The 21,150-nt window shown below is 44.2% G+C and overlaps 1 protein-coding gene across 1 annotated transcript in view; it reads left to right on the forward strand.

Moving 5' to 3' along the window:
• The window catches only part of TAX1BP1 (Tax1 binding protein 1), a 1,378,509-nt gene that overhangs the window by 869,340 nt on the left and 488,019 nt on the right, over window positions 1–21,150 (forward strand). Inside the window, exons 13-14 of the mRNA XM_069648239.1 lie at window positions 4,716–4,838; window positions 20,067–20,162. Coding sequence (XP_069504340.1) covers window positions 4,716–4,838; window positions 20,067–20,162 — 219 coding nt within the window. The remainder of the gene's footprint in view (window positions 1–4,715; window positions 4,839–20,066; window positions 20,163–21,150) is intronic.

The raw sequence follows: 21,150 nt of genomic DNA on the forward strand, positions 1-21,150 counted from the left end.
TATCAAGGATACCTAGCATTTTGGTTTGCGTTAACTTCCCCCCGCTTTTCAAAGAGCTGGATCTGAAGAGATGGGCATCACAAGAAATCTCGTTAATGGGGTGTATCACAGCCTGTAAAATGAACCTCCTCCCCAGGTTCCTTTTTATGCCTGCACCTCCTTACCTGTCGCAAGGCCAGCCCCTGCTCTCCATGGTCTACTGAAGAAAATGCTCCGGTTCATTTGGAGGGGCAAGAAGGCCAGGATTCCCCTGAAGACATTGTTGGGCAACTCAAGGCTGGGTGGACTGGGAGTCCCCAACCCACGGAGCTATCAGTGGCGGCGCAGCTAGCGCATACCCACGCCACTGCTCTTCTAACCGCCCTGGATGGGTAGAACTGGAGCAATCCCGTTTGCCCCTTCCCCTACCCTTCCTCCCATATATCCCGCCCCCACTGCGGCAACAATGGAACAACCGATTACTATCCACAAAACACACCCTGTGCGTCTGGGATGGGGCCCTGAGGTGCAAGGGGGTCCCCAGGGGTCTTGGTCCTTCCTCACCAGTCTTCTAAAACCCAGCATTTTCACCGGAGCTAGCCCCCAGAACTTCAGGAAGTGGATTGTAGGGGGCCTTGAGACTCTGGCCCAACTCTTTATGGGGGCCTCTCCCGCACCTTTGAACAATGTAAGGAAACCTTTCAGCTTGAGGAGACTGATAGGTTCTCCCATATCCAACTCCGCCACTGGTGCTCTCATCCACAAACTCTCCAAGCAGCAACACAAACCCACTCTCCCCTCAAACTGACACTAAAAGTACTCCCGGCTAGGGGAAGGATTTCCACTTTGTACAAACGCTTCCTGGGTGACTTTCTCGCCTCGAAAACCCTATGTATGGCGCAATGGGAAGCAGACTTGGGACACCCTGTGGAGGACCAAACCTGGGTGGACATATGGTCACAGACCCACTCGTCCTCCTCCATCACCAACAGGGAGTGAGCATACAAACTCCTGCTGCGCTGGTATTATCCCCCCCTTAAGTTACATCATATGAACCGGGTGATAGACCCAGCCTGCTGGAGGCTCTGTGGTCAGCCAGGTTCCTTCTTTCACATGTGGTGGGCATGTCCGAAGGTACGATTGTTCTGGAAGCAATGCTTAGCCACCATCGAAAGTGTCACCCAAGCAGCTATCCCGTTGGAACCTGTACCTATTCTCCTGGGGGCCCCGGTCCCAGGGAGTTACCCGAGATCCGGGAGGGGGGCCAAGCTACTGACTCAGTGTCTGCTGGCAGCAAAAATTGAGATCGCTCGCACCTGTAAGTCAGTTGAAGGTCCTCTCATGCCCTTATGGTGGGGAAAGATGTGGGATATCCTGATCGCAGAGAAGGTAACGGCAGCCAGGGCCGGACTGCTTCATCGCTTCCAAAACATTTGGACTCCTTTCCTGGATTACGACAGGAAATTCCCAGCTCCAACTTATAAACCCCAGGGAGCCAGGAGGGTCCTGGACTCCGAAAAGACCCCCCAAGGGGTAGGGAGGGACCGAGAGAGAGTGGGAGGCGGAGGACGCGACCGGCTTAAACTCTTGACTCTTGCTGGCGGGCTGAGGATGGGGAGGGGTGGGGGAAGAGGGGCCTTTCAAATGTATGATATGTACAATCGAAACATATTCATTCTATTGTCACCTTGATTTGGTTTAAAATAAACATGGTTAAAAAAATAACTCCTGATGCAATCCCAAGTAAATTATCCACTGGATAGGATGCACCTTGTAGAATGAAAGGAAACTAATGGACAAAGGTTGTATTACTACTAACCACCTATTTACAGGACAGATAATGGTCTGTCCACACCTTTGTCTAATGGGAAGAAAGGATTACCTGAACATTTTATGAAGGTCACTTCTCCCCGAAATGTATTGAATTTGTGCGCATTCTGACTTGGTGTCAAATGGGTTGTCCTGTTCGAGGAACAAAAAGAATCCTATAAAGATCCAATTACTAAGATACAATATGAATTTCACAAAAAATACAATAGATACATTTACCAGTCTTAAGTTTGAAATAGCTTCCCTTCCTGAGAATATCCCAGGCGAGTTTGTTATAAATGGCGTCACCTGTTCTGTGAGAATGTCACATGTGGAAACTTTTGGGGAAGGGAGATGGGGTGAGGGGTAAGTAGTGGTACAGGTCAGCAGAATACCTTGACCTGTTCCACAGAGAAGCATGCTTTCTAAAAGCCAGGTCAGGAGACTCGTAGTTTGGCACCTCAAGCATTGACCAATGATTGGGGCAGTTCCCCATGAACTTGAAAGGCACAGTACTGGCTTAGGAGGAAGCCATGACGGTCCTGCCTTACCCGCATGTGGCAGGCCTGGACATTAGTCAATCCAAATAATTTGAGAATACATCACACCTGGTAATAAGGAGCGAGGCACACAAGGGGCAAAGGCTAATCACAACTCCGAAGGCAAACAGACCCATGATTCCAAAACCTGTGTTGCTCCTATTAACTAATCAGCATCTGTAATAACAAGAGGCAGAAACCTACTCATTTGAAAGGTTTTATTGTGGGTATTGGAGCAGCGTTCAAGCCAGAGAGATGCACCAGCGATGGGAGGAAATTCAAAATTGCAGAACCTGAGTTGGTAAAACCAAGAGTGCCAGACATCACCGCCAAACTAAAGCTGGAGTGATAAAACATAGCTGAAGTTGACTAAGACAAGAAAACCAACTATTGAGAGAAATGCAAGTAGTACACGAAGAAGCATGACCTGTGTTTGCAGAGCCAAGAGGACCTCACAGGGAACCAGAGGTGTACAAGCCAAGAAAGCCACATAGACTTAAGAAGCAAGCGGAGCACTATATCCCCTAAAGCGAAGCAAGCTGGCTGCTGTTCTGAAGATGAGAGAAGTGAGCTGGGTGCTATATCCCAGGAGTGTGAAGTGAGTAGGGCGCTTCATCTACCCAAGTCTAAAACAATCTGAAAGTGAAGCTAGCTGTGAGCTCAAGGTCTGCAACTGTTAATGACTTGATGGACACGTTCTAGAGTACAGATGCCCCAGGAGGTTAGCATTTGGACCAGGAAATTCAGCTTCAGAGTCAGGCTACTGGGTCCTTTATAATCAGTTCGCAAGGGCTTGTTTCATCATGTTTTGGCATATTTTGCTTTAATAATCTCAGTATTTGTGTTGCAAGTCTATCCCAAGGGTCCAGTTACTAATTCACCTCACCTTGAAGTTTGTGACGGTAGACTATGGATGTGAGGGCCTCAAACTAGCAAAACTCTGATCAGTTTAGGGGGGATTACTCCTAATTATATGAGAGGCTGTTAACCATTAATCCTTGGGTTTTATTGATTGCCTGAGACCTACACCCCTCTGTTGGGTTACAAATAATGTTGAAGGCATCCTTCTGAGAACCTGTGTTCTCTTCTATCATTCTTGTGACAATTGTATATGCTTACCCTTGCATTCAAACACGTTTTTGAATGTGTAGATCAGTGGTCTGCAGCTCAGATGTTTTGGATTACGACTCCCATGATCCCTCACTATTTACTATGCTTGCTAGTGTTGGTTAGAGTTGGATCTAAAACATACAGCAAGCTGAAGATATCCGACCCCTGATGTAGATGGTGGCTCTATGTGATTCTATCAATAACATTTACCTACGTGTCCTCTATTTTGTCTGTTATTGGTTGAATTTTTTTTCTGTGATTTTTCTTGTAAAGGGTGTGGATGTACCACTTATCTCTCTCGTTCCTTCTCTCTCGTTCGTTTTCTCTCTCGTTCTTTCTTGTTCTTTCTCTTTCCCCTTTCTCTTGCTCTTGCTCTTTCTATCTTGCTCTTTCTCTTTTTCTTTCTCTCTCTCCCTCTTCTATAGAATCACAGCATACCATAGACGATACCAGGCAAGAGATTAAAAGTACCTGCCCTTAACTGGATCTGCTTTGTAGTTACCTTCTCTAGAGTCAAGACAGTTTTCCATCCTCAAAGTCTTTGATTCAATGTTAATGTTAAATCATTTAGTTACTTTGAACAGGCTATAAATGTGACAGTGAATGTACTAACTGCTCAGGGTGTTGAAGTCCAAAAGCCTAAAACTAAATGGAGTGGACTAATGATCTGTTCTGTTAACCTTTTTTGATTTTTGTTGTATTTTTCACACTGTTCTTGAGAGATTTAGTCTGATGGTGAGAAACAGTGTACCTCTGCATAATATTTATTAAGCGAAAACCTAGCTAGAAAGCAATTGTGTGCTGTACAAAGCGGTCGAATTATAAACAAGGACGATCATTGACAGTTTGGCTGATTGGTGGACATGGGTGGCTATGCCTGTCAGGTGCTATATGGTTAACAATGCTACCTCAGAAAGTCCTCCAACAGGGTGTTCACTCCCTTCCTGATCTGTAAGAGCAAAGGTGCCACGCTGGTGTACAGTGGGATGGTGTTCTAAAGTTCTGGCATGTTGCCATTTTTTTTTTCCACTATTATGATGATGTTGCGGCTTCTGTTGATGCACTTGCTTCCAGAGGTGAATGGTTCTTTGGCTACTTAAGGCAGCAGTTGAAAATGACAGACCCTTGTAGGTGTTTAAAGAAGGCTTATAGATGATCTAGGATTGCATTGGTAGGCAGTTTAACTCCCTAGAATATTTTTCTCCCCTTTGGACGGCCATTAGCTATTAATGCTTAATAACTACTGTTGCGACTAACATTTGTTCTGTTTTTGTTTAGGAAGAGAAGAATAAATGCAGTGTTTATGCTGATGAGCTGGCTAAGGTGGAACTGAAATGGAAAGAACAGTTAAAAATGACTGATGCCTTGAAACTACAGTTGGGTGCAGCACAGGACACTAGGGTAGGTTTTGGCGACTATGATTTTACATTTTCAAAACGGCAAGGGCTTGTTTTCTATTATATATTTACTTATTCCGCATAGACTGCAGTTCTAGATGCTTTTTAAAGCTGAGTGGTGTAATGTAATCCTTTTCTTTTTTTTTTTTTTTTTTTTTTTTTACAAGTGTGACTCCATCCCAGCTACAGCTTATTTGAGGCTTTGCAGCGGGCGCCTGGGACCGGAGGACTTGAAAATGTGAAATCACTTAATTTGTGTATTGGTAGCTGTCACGCTGACTGGGATCATGCAGACACCTTGAGTCAAAATGGTGTCGTGCTAAATATGATTTTACTGTGCAACAAAGCGATTTGGGTTGTCAAAGTGGATGCTTCTCCTTAAAAGAAGCACAGTCTACAGTTCACATTAGAGAGAACACACAGGCAAGGTCAGCAGCCCGGGACAAGGTGGAAAGTCGCGCTGCTATTGGTCAAAACAGACAGGCGACATTAATTCCCAGGCTCCAGGTAGGAGCAATGCTTTAATTAGGTGTTAAAAAGTTGTGGAAAGCACATGAAGAAGAGTTCAAGGGATTCACAGGGGTTGGGCAAGAAGTAGAACACAGGTTCCCAGGCCCATAGTAAATGAAACCTATAACAAGTAGCATGCCTAACCTGTGCTTTAGAAACTAGTAAAGCGAAGGTCACAGCTGCAAAGAATAAGAGCTAAGCAGACGAGTGCACAAGACAAGTCGATCAGGAAGAAGCCACATACTGCCCCCTGTAGAAGAACATCCACCTAGGAGTGGAATCACTAACACAGAACAACATGAGCCCCTAGCACAGAAAGAGATTGATATTCGGGACCAAGAGAAGCCAAGAGGTTCTTGTACATAATCTTTATATATAAAGCAGAATGTATGTATGTATGTATGTGTTTGTCCGGCAATACAAATCCACACTGTTGAACCCACGTCTACCAAATTTTGCATGGATTCCTCTTTTGTCTGGGGCAAGATCTTAGTCTGTGTTTGGATGCAAAAAATTGACTTCGTAGACACCATCATTTACTGATGATCACCCCGGTTTAATAAAGTAGGTACTAGAAGAAGGCAACATTTGGAAAAGTGTCTGACGCAAAATGTTTTATGTTGCTTATTCCTTTGAAATGTATTACTACTGTATACCGTTCGAAAGTGTTTATTAAAGCATTTTTAAAGGGATTTTAAAAAATACTTTTTTTATCACGCCACTCCAAATATGAGAAATGGCAAAGTTAGTTTACTTAAGTTCATTCACAAGAAGAGAGCACAATCAATCTTTCTTGGACACTTACTCAAATGTGCTGAAGGCATTGAGTGACTGAAATATGCCGCATAAAAAACGAACATCACTTGGAAAAGCTCCATCTGATGCAAAGCGAAAATCAATATCAAGAGCTTCTGAAACACAACAAAAAACAGCAGCATGTCTTGCTGACCAGAAGACAAGAGCAACTTTCTCCAGGGCAAATGAGATGCCAGAGCAAACTGAAGCAAGACTTGCCAACCAGAGGACAAGAGGAACATCCTCCAGAGCACATGAGACACTACTTGATCAGGACACGGGCAACACTGGGTACCCCAACTAGTAGAGAATATATTAAAGATTTTATATTGATTCCTGACAACCTTTGAATTATAGATATGCATAAGTAATAGGGCCATATACCTACATACATTCATAAGTACACCATTTAGACGTCCACATGGACCCAGAGCAAGAGGCCAAGAAGCACGCCCCATGAAGTCATGCAGACACATGAGAAAGGAAGTTGAAGGGTAACATGTTTGCATCGAGAAGTCGCAATATTAACTGTCAATCGACCAGTCACAAGGGTGAGAATGGTAAAATGATGCCTATCTGTGAGTCCGTTTAGGCCATAAGCATAAATATTCTGTGTTCCATGGCTCTGTTTTTGGCTTGTGGTTTTGCTTGTTTTGTGAAACATTACAAAGAATGTGATTTCCTAACTGGAAGAGTCGGGGGGAATGTAGCAGATCATTGCTTTTCTCAAAATTCACAGAAGCCATTGCCTTACCACATAAAGGAAAAAAAGGGGCCAAATGTGGCCGGGATATCTCATGTAACAGAAAAGTTGCAATGGATGAATGGCGACATACTGAAATGACCAAAAAAGGCCTTGGCACTGGCGGGGAAAACCCTTGTCAGTTAAGGGGTTAACTGGCTGGTTAGCCTTGTTTTCAGCAAAGCTGGCAGAGGATAGCTATAAGATGGGGAGCATTCTGAACAGATTGCTCTTCTCCAGGTCTTTCTCAGTACTCCTCCATTGCCTCAATCCTTGTACTTCTAGCGTTTGCTCCCCTATCTCCATCTCTCCCTCTGGGATCCCCGCTATAATCTTGTGAGGGATGCCCCACCTGTGTACACATGTTTATCCTAGTATTTCGGCCATATGTAGATAGATGTTTTCACTCATGGATGGTTCCACTTGACAAGCCACCTCCCTGGCCCCCAAAGTGTTGTCAGTAGGTACCTTAGTGGGAGACACTACTGTCAGTAGTTTCTTTTTTTCTTGAAGATAGATGTCACTTTTGGGACCTTGGTAGTGTGGGCTGAACTTTCAGCAGAACCAGTACCTCGTGATCCTTCTCATTCAGATTTGGAGTGGACATAGTAAACAGGAATTTGAATTTTGTACTATTGTTTTGTCTCTTCATATTTTGGGATGTTTGTTCCCAAGTTTCCCTTCCTCAAGAGACTGTCCCCTCATCCTTTCTTCTTCTTTTTCATCTCAGGTCCAGTCAGGGGTTCTCTTGGTAGTTCATTTAACTTCCATTGCTCCATCTCCCCCCATCTCGCATTGGGAGATAAGCCAATCGTGAAAACTCTGCCAGTACCGAATCAGACAGAGGCGTATCGTCCCGATCATTATGGACTTCCTCTTCCTTTTTCATTGGTGTTGCTCGTTCAATTAGGTTGGTACTGGCCCGACTACCACTTAACATTGTGGCCAAATCTGCCTGTATATTTCCCAATTGAGGAGTCTTTGCTGAGGATTGTAATTTCATGTCACTCAGTAGATTGGCATGATGTCTCAGTTCTACTTTTAATAGAATCCATCACCCCTAAGAGGTTTGTGTTTACTGCTGATTTCAAACCCACTATTGAGGAATCGCAGCCTTCTAGTTCCTTGGTCATTTCCAGTAAAATCCCTGAATGAACCTGCACTTTGCCTTTTAATAATTCAAAGACGTTCACAAGGGAATTTACGACAAAGTTCAGTGCTGACATTGTTACCTTGCATGTTCCTTTATGGAGCCCTCCTTGCGTTTCAGTGATTTGCTCTGACGGTTGAATCAGATCTTCAGTTTCCTTATCTCCATTAGAATGATCTTGTATGGCTAATGAGTCCCCAACGGCCGGCGCTACTGAAATTCACTTTGGATGATATATTTGGGTATGACAATATCTGAAAATGTCCACTAGTTGGCAGTAACAACCTTGCTTTTAATGTTCTGTTTAATATAGGTATCCACGTGCAGCAAGGTCAGCACTGCCATCAAGAGGACATTTTCGAATTATCCCCTAAAAGGGAACATTATTTCATGGATGACAGAAATCGCATTAAATCAGATTCTACTGAAATGTCCACCTTTTCTATTTTTAGAAAACCTTAAGGTTGTGCTTATGCAACAAAGCGTCAGAGGGAAGGTTCAGCTCCTTCAAATATATTTGTGGCCTAATGTATAGGTGTCATGATTCGTGCCCCTCATGTCCCCAGCCCTCCAAGATGTCAGGCTGGAGCCAGGCCACGAACACCTACATGGCCCTCAAGGGCCTCTCCATCCCTGCAAAGACCAACTTGGAGTCAGACTTGGCGCTTGTGGCACCAGACTTACTCACTCTCATAGGATAATATTGGGGATTGGACTTGTAGTGCATTGATGGGGACAAGATGAATGCCCCCACATATTTCGGTTCCCAGAACTGCATGTGCAGTCTAGTCTTTTGGGTGGGGTTCAGCCCAGAGACACCTGGGATTCCCAGAGACTATTTAAGCCACGCCCAGGCTGAGAAACATGCTTTGTGTTTTCTGCACCTGCAGCGTGACACTCACCGTGTTCGGATCGGTCTCCAGTAGGCCTGCATCTTTCTTCTGCGCTCAGCTCCTACAAGAACACCATTAGGAACAGCCTTACTTTGCGGCGCTTCTGCCCATCATTCATCGCTCCTTCTGTTCTGTGGGCATCTTCGGCGGTGTCATTCCCATCCCGGCATGCCGCTTCCTAAGGAAAAGGGAAAAGAACAGAAAAAAGGCATTAGTAAGCATTCAGCAAATCTTTGCTTATTTTTAAAGACTGGACGAGCTTCAAACGCTTACCTGAATCCCAGCCGCTCTGGGGGAACTCTGTCTCTGGAACTTCTCATCCATCTGCAAGAGGGAAAAGACACTCCAGGTTAGCGTGGAAACATCTAGAGGCGCCGCATACCGCGCTTACTCACTGCATTTCTTCTTCATAACCGGCATCCACGCTGAAAACGACACAGAAAAAGAACTCAGTTCAATACAAATACGAAAGGGGCGCATCGCGCTCTCACTCACCTTCAGCGCTACTCATCTCAGCAGCACGTCGCCATCCCCGGACGCCGGCCATCATCTAAGGAAGGAAAGGAACGAAGTTAGAGAACTGTTCAAAAGACTCATTATACTTACCTGTCAGACTTTTGCCAGTGAAGTAACTAGGCGGCAACGAGCCCGCATCAATCAACTCGCCCCTGCGCTGAAAGCAGGAAGGAGAGCACACTTTCGAAGCAAACAAGGCCCAGTCTCCAGTTGAGTAGACTCCAGGGAAGGGTTTGAGGTCGTAAGAGGTCAGAACAGGCTGAGTGACGTCCCCGTGGATACCAGGTGAGCGTTACAGAACACAAAGCCTCACATCAAAATCCACCTGGGCGTCATGGAAACGTCAGAAACCGACCAGTTAGCCCACATGTTGGGGCAGCTATGTTCCGAAGTACATGCAGCCAGGCAGGAGACCAACACCCTGAGGAGAGAGCTGATAGTAGCCAAAGAACGCACTGATGATTTAAGCCGGCAACTTCTCCAGTCACAAGCAGGGCATACACCATTGCCGGGCAGCGTGCCCTCGATGCCAGCACCATCAGCCAATCCCGTTCAGATAACCCTTCCTGGGGCAGTTCCCTTGGCCCCGCTAGAACGATTTCCGGGGGATCGCAAGAGGTTTGCAACGTTCATGAACCAGTGCCGCCTGCACTTCCTTTGTAGACCAGGGGCCTTTCCGAATGACCAATCACGGGTCGCTTTTGTGCTATCCTACCTGAGTGGTAGCGCCGCAGACTGATCTGTACCCTTTGTGGCCCAAGACAATCCTTTGCTGCATGACTTCAGGGGCTTTCAACAGGAGATGGAAAAGCTGTTCACCTGTCGTACTCATGGGCAGGCATTAGACAACGAACTTCTGTCCCTACGCCAAGGGAATAAAGACCTATTAACATACACAGCCACGTTCAATAGACTCGTAGTTGAAGCAGAATGGCCAGTGGAGAAGAGAACCACGTTATTTCATCAGAGGCTGCGGGGGGAGCTCAAGGATGTTCTCGCACAAGTAGTGAACCCCCCGAAAGACTGCTCAGAATACATTGACCTTGTTGTTCAACTGGATCATAGGTTGCAGGACCGAAGAGCAGATCAAACCAGACCGGACCCTCGCCCTATGTATGTGCGTTCAAAGGACAATATTGTCCGCAAAACGGAAGGTTCAGGAGAACCAATGCAAATCGGCAGGTGGGGGGTCAGATCCCCCTTGACTAAAGTGGAAAGGGATAAAAGGAGATCGCAGCAGTTATGTCTGTACTGTGGAAGGTCAGGTCATTTCCTTAAAGAGTTCCCTGTGAAGCCACCGAGGAGGACGGTAGGGGCCACGGACAGGGAAGATACCATCAAGGAATCGGAAAACTCCCCAGCCCGACAAGTTTAGGGGTCCACTTGTCGAGCGAAGAAAGTGAACTACAGACCTCCCATTTTGCTCTGTGGTCTTGATCAATCACCAACAACCATCTCGGATGCACGCAGTAAGAGCGTACATTAACAGTGGAGCCGTTGGGAATTACATCGACCAGGATCTTGCGGCAAAGATGGGTCTTCCGTTACGCCCTAAATCAACCACCGACACTGTTACCACTGTCGACGGCACGGAAATAGCTTCTGGTCCAGTATCCCAAATGCACTGCAACTTTAACCCTTCTGTGCCAGGATGGACGCCAACAAATCTATCGTTTTCGACCTCATTAAGGCACCACAGTTCCGGTTGATTTGACCAATACCTGGCCAACGGGTTCATCCGTCCCTCGAAGTCTCCAGCAGCCAGTCCTCTATTCTTCGTACCGAAAAAGGAGGGGGACTTGAGAACGTGCATCGACTATCGCGCACTGAACCAGATTACCGTAAAAAAACCGATACCCCCTGCCACTGATCCCTGAATTGCTTGATCAAGTCAAAGATGCCCAAATCTACACAAAACTAGACCTGAGTGGGGCATATCACCTTGTTCGCCTAAAATAGGGGGACGAATGGAAAACTTCTTTTCGCAATGAATATGGCTTGTACGAATATCAAGTAATGCCCTTTGGCCTTTGCAACGCGCCTCCAGCATTTCAATACTTCATGAACGATGTCCTACGGGAATTGATTGATGTCTGTGTTCTAGTGTACATCGACGATATTCTAGTATATTCCGCATCAAAGCAGAACCACGTTAAACACGTCCGATCTGTATTGGAGAAACTCCGTCAACACCAGCTCTACGCCAAGCTCGAAAAGTGCTCATTCCACGTCTCTGAGGTGGAATTCCTGGGCTTTATTCTCAGCCCGAATGTAATGCGAATGTATGTACACAAGGTAGATGCTATCCTGAACTGGCCATCCCCAAATTCATTCAAGGGGGTCCAAAGTGTGCTGGGTTTTGCAAACTTCTACTGCCGGTTCATCCCAGGATTTTCGCAAATCGTGCATCCCATCACGTCATTGCTAAGGAAAAGCAAAAAAACGTTCCAGTGGCCAACAGAAGCCGAGGAAGCTTTCCAGGAACTCAAAGCAAGATTCACATCTGCCCCAATCTTACGCCACCCTCTCCCTGATCTCCCATACCTGGTGGAAACGGACGCCTCGAGCATGGCAATGGGAGACGTCCTCTCACAAAAGGACCCTGAAACGGGCCAGTTACACCCTGTTGCCTTCTGGTCGCGTAAATTCACACCCCCTGAACTCAATTACGCTATCACAGACAAAGAACTCCTGGCCATTAAGTTGGCCTTTAAGGCATGGTGGAACTACCTCTTGGGCGCCAGACACACAATCACCGTAATAACTGACCACCGGAACCTCCAGTACCTAAACATGGCAAAGGCCCAATCCTCACGACAACTATGTTGGGCTCTTTTTTTTATGAATATGACTACGTGATTACATTTCGACCAGGGGTGAAAAACGGGAAGGCTGATGCCCTTTCCCGTATGGGGGTGGAAGAGCAAGGGTATCAGACCCCTGACCCAATAGCAGATCATCCCAAGTGACAAGCTCCTAGGAATCACAGCAACCATAACTCAGAAAGAATTACATGGAGAAATCCAAAACCTGATGAGTCCAGAGCAATTACAAGCGTGGAGTGCACAAGGAGAACATTACATGATCAAAGATCAGTTGCCCTACTTCAGGAATCGTTTATTCTAACCAAACCAAGAACTACGAGAACAAGTCATGTCCGGTTATCATGATTCCTTGATCGAGGGCCACCCCAGAATTGGTAAAACCCTAGCCAAGGTAAAACGAAATTATTGGTGGCCCACGTGGCGTAAAGACATTATCCAATTCATCCTATCTTGTGGAGTGTGTGCTCAAAACAAGTCATCCAAGCAGAAACCGGCTGGGCTATTACAACCATTGGAAATCCCACCAGCAGCACCCTGGCACACGTTGTCCCTCGATTTTATTACTGACTTACCACCCAGTCAAGGGTTTAACACTATTCTTGTGGTCGTGGACCTATTTTCAAAAATGGCACATTTTATTCCTCTTAAGGGGCTCCCAAATGCTTCCACTCTGGCAAAGGTATTTCTAGAAGGCATCGTACGACTCCATGGGTTTCCTTCAGTTTTGGTCTCAGACCGAGGTACTCAATTCTTATCTAACTTCTGGAGAAAATGCTGCTCAATGGCCCAGATCGACATCCGGCTATCCACCAGTCACCATCCCCAGACGGATGGTCAAACTGAGAGGACAAATCAGACGCTCAAGCAGTATCTGCGTTGCATGTTACACCAAGCTGAAGGAAGCTCGTTCGACCTATTATGGATAGCTGAATATGCTTATAATAATTCCCTACACACCAGCACTGGGCAGACACCCTTTTATACCATGTATGGCAGGCACCAACGTACTTCTGAGTTGGACGTTCCTACAACCCTGGAAATGCCAGCAGTCAAAACCTTGCACACGACCATTTCTCAAACCTTTAAAAGGGCAGCTGAACACCTACTTCAAGCTAAGAATTGCCAAAAGAAGTTTGCTGATCAACACCGAGCAAAGGCCCCCAACTACCAAGTGGGAGACAAAGTCTGGCTGGCGTCTAAACACGTGTCCATTAAAGGAACCCGAACTTTCCATCCAAGATACCTGGGTCCATTCACCATCACCTCCGTGATAAATCCTGTGGCGGTCAGACTAGCTCTGCCGTCAAACATGCAGATTCATCCTGTGTTCCACGTGTCTCTCCTTAAACCTCTTGAACCCGGGTAGCAGCGCCACTGCAGCCAGTAGTAGTCGCCATGGAGCCAGAATTCGAAGTCGAGGACATCCTGGATTCAAAGTACGTCAGATCCAAATTATACTACTTAGTAGACTGGAAGGGCTATGGTCCACAAGACAGGACATGGGAGCCTTGTGAGTACATCCATGAACCTTGCTTGCTTAGACAATTTCATCAAAACCATCCAAACAAACCAGGGCCAGACAGAAGAGCCACCTTGAGAGGGGGCCTTGGGAGGGGCAGGGGGGGCGGTGTGCTGTCATGATTCCTGCCCCTCATGTCCCCAGCCCTCCAAGATGTCAGGCTGGAGCCAGGCCACGGTCACCTACATGGCTCTCAAGGGCCTCTCCATCCCTCCAAAGACCCACTTGGAGTCAGACTTGGCGCTTGTGGCACCAGACTCACTCACTCCCATAGGATAACTTTGGGGATTGGACTTGTAGTGCATTGATGGGGACAAGATGGATGCCTCCACATATTTCGGTTCCCAGAACTGCATGTGCAGTCTAGTCTTTTGGGTGTGGCTCAGCCCAGAGACACCTGGGATACCCATAGATTATTTAAGCCACGGCCAAGCTGCGAAACATGCTATTTTTTCTGCACCTGCAGCGGGACCTTCGGCGTGTTCGGATCGGTCTCCAGTAGGCCTGCATCTTTCTTCTGCGCTCAGCTCCTGCAAGAACAAGAACACGGTTAGGAACAGCCTTACCTTGCGGCGCTTCTGCCCATCATTCATTGCTCCTTCTGTTCTGCGGGCATCTTCGGCGGTGTTATTCCCATCCCGGCACGCCGCTTTCTAAGGAAAAGGGAAAAGAACAGAAAAAAGGCATTGGTAAGCATTCAGCAAATCTTTGCTTATTTTCAAAGACTGTACGAGCTTCAAACGCTTACCTGAATCCCAGCCGCTCTGGGGCAACTCTGTCTCTGGAACTTCTCATCCATCTGCAAGAGTGAAAAGACACTCCAGGTTAGCGTGGAAACATCTAGAGGCGCCGCATACCGCGCTTACTCACCGCATTTCTTCTTCATAACCGGCATCCACGCTGAAAACGTCGCAGCACCTAAAAGACACAGAAAAAGAACTCTGTTCAATACAAATACGAAAGGGTTGCATCGCGCTCTCGCTCTCCTTCAGCGCTACTCATCTCAGCAGCACGTCGCCATCCCCGGATGCCGGCCATCATCTAAGGAAGGAAAGGAACGAAGTTAGAGAACTGTTCAAAAGACTCATTATACTTACCCGTCGGACTTTTGCCAGTGAAGTAACTAAGCAGCAACAAGCCCGCATCAATCAACGCACCTCTGCGCTGAAAGCAGGACGGAGAGCACACTTTCCAAGAAAACAAGGCCCAGTCTCCAGTCGAGTAGACTCCAGGGAAGGGTTCGAGGTCGTAAGAGGTCAGAACAGGCTGAGTGAAGTCCCTGTAGATACCAGGTGAGCGTTACAGTAGGAGATCAACCATTTGTTGCAAATATTTTTCATTTAACAATTGATGTCTGAAATAGTTTACAACGTGAAACATTTCAAATTTTATTCTATAAGCCAGTCTCTAAATGGACTCGCTGCTGATTATGAACAGAGGTAGCTCATCAAACATAGCACAGAATTGTGTGCATATTTTGTATCCATGTGCTTATACCATGTGTAGTGCATCACAAATGTCTAAAGTAGCACGTAGTTCCATTGCGGCTATATTAAGCTTTCCAGTCAACCATTAATCCAGACCTTCCAGCCACAGGACACCATGTATGACATTGAGCAATTGAGGAAGCCATTGGTGCATGACTTGTCACAGGATGGCGTGCCACATATCCCTCGAGTCTTGCAACAAACCAAGCACTTTCTGAATGGCTACATTGCCCATGTCCACACTTGTCCTTTTCATCTTTTTTCTCAGAATGTCTGATTGAGAGGGGGAAATTGCATACAGACATACATCCATGCACACACCTACCATTATATCTTAATGTTCCGCATACAGTTGACATTTATTATCAGAGCTCTGTTTATTGCTAGTATGGAATTTGCATCAGTGGAACAGTTGGGGCCAAAGATGTTGGTTTGTTTTTCGATATACAGGGGATCGGTATATGAATCAAAATTACTATTGACTGTTTTACCAGGTTTGGGATGGTTAGTCTTGGGTACAATTGGTTAAGTGATGCTGATGTGCCAGGCTGTCTTTATCTGGTTCTGGCATCTATGGAATATTGCAAAAACATCTTCATAACCCCACAAAACAACGTTCCAAGAATATTGCAAATCTAAATCTGTAATCTCAAGGAAACAAAGTAGAATTTAGTTATCTGATGAACCACAAAACAGATGAAATTTGACCTAAATAAAGCAAAACCCGACCCTTTAAGTGCATTGCAGCAACGATACAATTCTTAATTTATGACAAAACAGTCTAAAGTAGTTTCACCTAATGTTCCACAGCAGCAACCAGGATACATGCCAAAGATCGACAAACTAAATAGCAGGGGAAAGTATCCAACTTAACAATTGTCTACTAGTAACAAGTGTGCTTTAACCATGGGGCTGCCCTCTTCACAAATGTTATTTATTTATTTTTACATGGGCCTCACAAATGGACAGGCAAGTTAAGTCGGGCAGGGTGAAAGTGTACGTAACAGAGATCTAATCCAGAGAGTTAAAGATCAGAGTCTTGATCGCTTTCTTAAAAAAGGTCAGTGATGGAGATGATTTATTGACGAGGGGCAAGGAATTCCATTTCAGGGGTGCCCCTATCTTCGAAGCAAGCACCTCCAAACGTCTTCAAGCGGTAACAAGCCTGGGTTAAGAGGTGGGCGTTACTGCATCTCAATATTTTCGAAGGCTATAAGCAAGTGATCATTTTTTACCAGATATAAAGATCCGGCTGAATGTAGACATTTAAAGGCAAGTGACAGTCTTATAACTCACTCTCTCCCTGACAGGCAACCAAGGACATTTTGTTAAGTAATCTTTTGCATAGCAAGTCGTGCTCAATCAGGTCAAAAGCTGCAGAGAGGTCCAGCAGCAGAAGTAATGCAGTGTGACCTCCTTCAACGATCCCAGAAATATTAGACTTTAGATTCAGTAGGGCGCTCTCAGTCCCGTGTTGAGGCCTAAAGCCAGACTGATGAATGCCCAAGAGTTTATTTGCCTCAACAAATGTGTGCAATTGTAAATATGCAGATCTGTCAAGAATTTTCATCAAAAAGAGTATTTAGTAATGGGACGATAGTTTTTAGCATTAGCAGGATCCAAGGAAATCTTTTTCAATAAGGGAGTAATCCATGCATTCTTCATTGAGGGTGGCACCATACCTTCCAAGAAAAACCTATTAATCCCCCTGTTGATCCATGGAAAGACAGTATGCAGGGCGTCTCGAAAGATGTTTGTGTGGGGCAAGGATCACCTGCACAAGTAGTGGGCTTGAGGCCCATAATAATGTCACGGACCTCCGGTTCAAAGCAACCTTGAAAATCGAATACCGGAATGGAAGGCAGAACGGAGGATTTAGGACAGTTATTAGGTAAGCGTAAACTGTTCATTGGGAGACGATTTGGCTTTATCAATGCGCAGATTATAGTTTTCTGCCTTGGCTTTAATAATGGCATTCTTATAAGCACGAGAGGCTGCTCTATATTTATTCAGGGTGAGCGTATCGGGATTCTTGGGCCACTCGCGTTCCAGGGACCTTTTAGTTTTTCTGGCTTGTATGATATTGTCATTATACCAGGATTTCCTCATGGTTTCTAATTTCACAGTTTTCACTTTTTCTGTGGCCAAGATATTGATGGATGCCTTGATGATGCTTGTGAAGTGATCTACTAAATCTGAAGTATTATCAAAGATTCCTTTGGTATTAAGTTTATTAGACACCAGCGCAGAGAAGTCATCGGGCTATAGGTTTTTCAAATACCAACAAGCTGTCTTGCTCCTGGGATTACTGTTCATCTTAAGAGGCGCGGAGGGGAGTGTGAACTGAGAATTCACAAATAAGTAATCCGACCACGGATAAGGATGAGAATAAGTGTTAGTGTTATGAATGTTATGGGTCAAGATCCAGTCTAGGGTCCGTCCACCCAGATGTGTAGGGGTTTTGACCAGCTGGAAAAACCCAAGGACTTCCAGAGCCGACGACAAAGATCCTGCCATAGCATCAGTATAGTCACAGGCCCATAGGTTAAAGTTGCACAATAATATGACTGGGGAATTGGCTTTTATAAGAATATTAAGCATGGCAAGCAATTGTTCTTCAAAGAGAGGTAGAGTCTGAGGAGGTCTATAAACGAAAAGCATGGTGATAGACACATTACTGTTAATTTTAAATTTGAGAGTAAGGTTTTCACAGCAGTCCATGTAAGGTGTGTGAACCATGTGACAGTTGAAAGATTCCTATACACAAAAAGTCACACCACCTCCTCTTTTCTCAGTGCGGTCTGTCCGAAACAATTTGTAGCCTACTGGGGTGGAATTGTCAGCAGATGTCTGTGCCGGCTTTCAGTAACTGCAAAGAGATCAACTTTATGCTTGTCAATATAGTCTGCTACTTCTGGATTTTGTAAATAGGCAGAACGAGTATTAAGGAGGGATATGGATAACAGCAGTTTGAAATGGCTTGAAACATATTTAGCCTTGGGTGTAATAATGGGTTCAATGGGAAGTGTCATGATTGATCCAGAAGAGAAAGTCTTCACGGTTGTGGGTTGCCTGACTCGCTCTTTAGTAGAAACTGAGCATGGCCTAATCTGAGTGACTGTATGGTTCCAGTACAAGAGGACCGTGTTTTTAGGTGGTTGCGGGGGGCGCAGCTCAGTAGGGAGCTGATCAAGTCCCAGCTACAGATATAGCGACTGATCATAGCTAGTAGCAATGCAAAGTCTCTTGACAACAGAGTGAGGATGTGTATTGTGCTTACCCAAGCCTGATAAGCCTGATAACAGCAGGACCTCTGGCACACCCTTCACACTCCTAGCACAAACCGGCACTAAACGGAGGCCCATGTGGTATTGCGCGCAAACTGCAATACCACATGGGAATATTGTTTCCAAGAGCAGCGTCGAACAGACCAGTAGGCGGCCCTCTAAAACAAACTGACTAGGGGCAAGTCAGGAACTGCAAAGCAAGAAGTCTTACTTACACGATCAACACGGCAAAGATAATTCAATAAAAATTCAGATGCACTCACAATTTATAATTTTAAAATAAGGCGGTCGCAAGTATGATTCAAACTAAAGCGAACTCAGTAAATGCGGAGCAGCAGTACTAAAGTTAAAGTGCCTACTGCAATATTTCTAACTATTGCAGCATAATATGGAGAAAAAACCTCTAAGAAACTAATATGCAATAAAAAAACACCATCCACAAAAATGTAGCCAACCACAGAAACTGACAGCTTCTGTAAGAATCTAAACGGTTAAAAAAGGAAAGGGAAGAATACAAAAAATCTTTCTCAAATTCCTGCATTCAGAAAACAAAACATATATTAAAATAAAGACTGTATTGATGATCTGTTAAGTTATAGTTTTAGAAGTTAATACAAATGTGAAAGAGGACCCTTTTCTAGTGTTTTTTTTTATCCCTTTGCATCCGTCTTGGTCAGTTTTTCTTGAATGGTTGCATGTTTCTTATAAAGATATTGTATGTAATATATTAATTTTATTGTGCTTAATAGATTGGTGTTATGTTGAATATGTTGGACTATTGCATGTTTATTAGGTGATATTTAAGCATAGAGTATTCTTTATATGAGCTTGGGGTTCAGTTTTTAAAATACCTTCTGTTTTATAAAAAGCTTCATTTATAATGTTAAGGTGAGCTTTTCTATCATGGATACATTGAGTTCATATTTTTTTCAAGCCTTGCTACATATATGTATTACACTCTTAGTATATTATAACAATAACATCAACTAAAAAAATTACTGCACCAAATGAATAGCTACTGATTTTTTTTATTTTTTAAATAGTACTAACATATACACATTATAAACCCTCAAATACAAATTCAGACTTAAAAAGATTCAAGTAATAGGTTAGAGGTATTTCTAAAAACTTCTACTGACTTTGGGATTTGAAGTGTTCCTTGTCAGTATATTACCAAGCAATACAATTAGTCTATCAAACCATGTTATTACAACTATCACAGAGTAATTTTAACTTACAAAAATGTCACTGTTTCTGATCAATCATTTCAATGGTTATCTAATTTTGGTAGTCTGATCTCTTTTTATATATGTTTGATCGGGTGTGCCATACCTACAAAGGGTTTTAATGTATTTGGAGGATATTAAGGGGGTGTACTGTCCTTTATGGAGAAAATAAGTCTTATATGCATGTTTGACTGATATAAGCGCCTTATTGGTGGAAGCAAACATGGAAATTCAACTTTCTAAATATAAACAAATATAATGAATTGTTACTTTTGCTTTTAGGTTCAGTTGGCAGAAAGAGAACTGGAAATTCAGACACTGTGTTCAAATATACAAACCCTCAATAGTGAAAAGGATAAAATGGAGAACAAAATTAAGGTATGCAGTCTTAATATGTTTTTATTAATTGTATATAAATTCACGATCATAAATGTTATTTAGAACTAGGATGAAACAAATTGACATGTTTGTAATAAGTGTTCTCAGGTTTGAAAGTCAGGGGACATAGAGGAGCAAAGAAATTGATAGGAACAACTAACCACCCCCAGATTGAAACGCATATCGATCAGCGTATGTATTCAGCAATGCAACCAGGGTAAAACCTTACACAACCATAATAAAAGAGGGAAATGTACTTATTTTCTTCAAGCCATCTTCGAGAACAAAACACAGATAGCCAAGTCAGTATGAGAATCTATCCCAATATGGACACCTTGGGCCAACAACTATGTATATATCTCTGTATCAGGACCAGGTTCTGAGATCTATACAGGAAAACCAGGACAATATACATATTTCACCATGTGAATCACTGCTAGAGAGTGGACTAAAGCAAAAGACGTGAAAGTCATTCCTCAGTAATTTGGCTATCTCTTAAGCCCTGCTGAAGCAGGATATATATATATATATATATATATATATATATATATATATATATATATATATATATATATATATATATATATATATATATATATATATATATATATTTCTGAGGCTTGTGGAATCTGCTTAGATCACATGCTATGCATAGGCCGACATCTAGTGGAAGCTCCTGAGTATTGCAGTTGTTGTTTTCGATACTCGAAAAGGGGCATAGACAGGGTGTGCCAGTAATACTATCCCTAGTGTGACGTCCACTGTACCCCAGGGTCCTTCACTCGTCGAGGTCCCTCAGATTGTTTTTTTCCACCATCGTGAGCAGACGCGTATAGCAGAGTTCAATTTCGGCATAACGCCGTTGGCTTATATAAAAATAGTATATTCTTTCTGTCCTTTCCTTCCGACTTCGACCAATTCATCGACGTGGTGGAAAAGACTGCGCCGTCGGACGAATTCAAGATTTGACTGACCCTTTCAACCTTGG

The sequence above is a fragment of the Ambystoma mexicanum genome, chromosome 2q, assembly GCF_040938575.1.
Source record: "Ambystoma mexicanum isolate Mex_15411 chromosome 2q, UKY_AmexF1_1, whole genome shotgun sequence".
Classification (NCBI taxonomy): Eukaryota; Metazoa; Chordata; class Amphibia; order Caudata; family Ambystomatidae; genus Ambystoma; species Ambystoma mexicanum.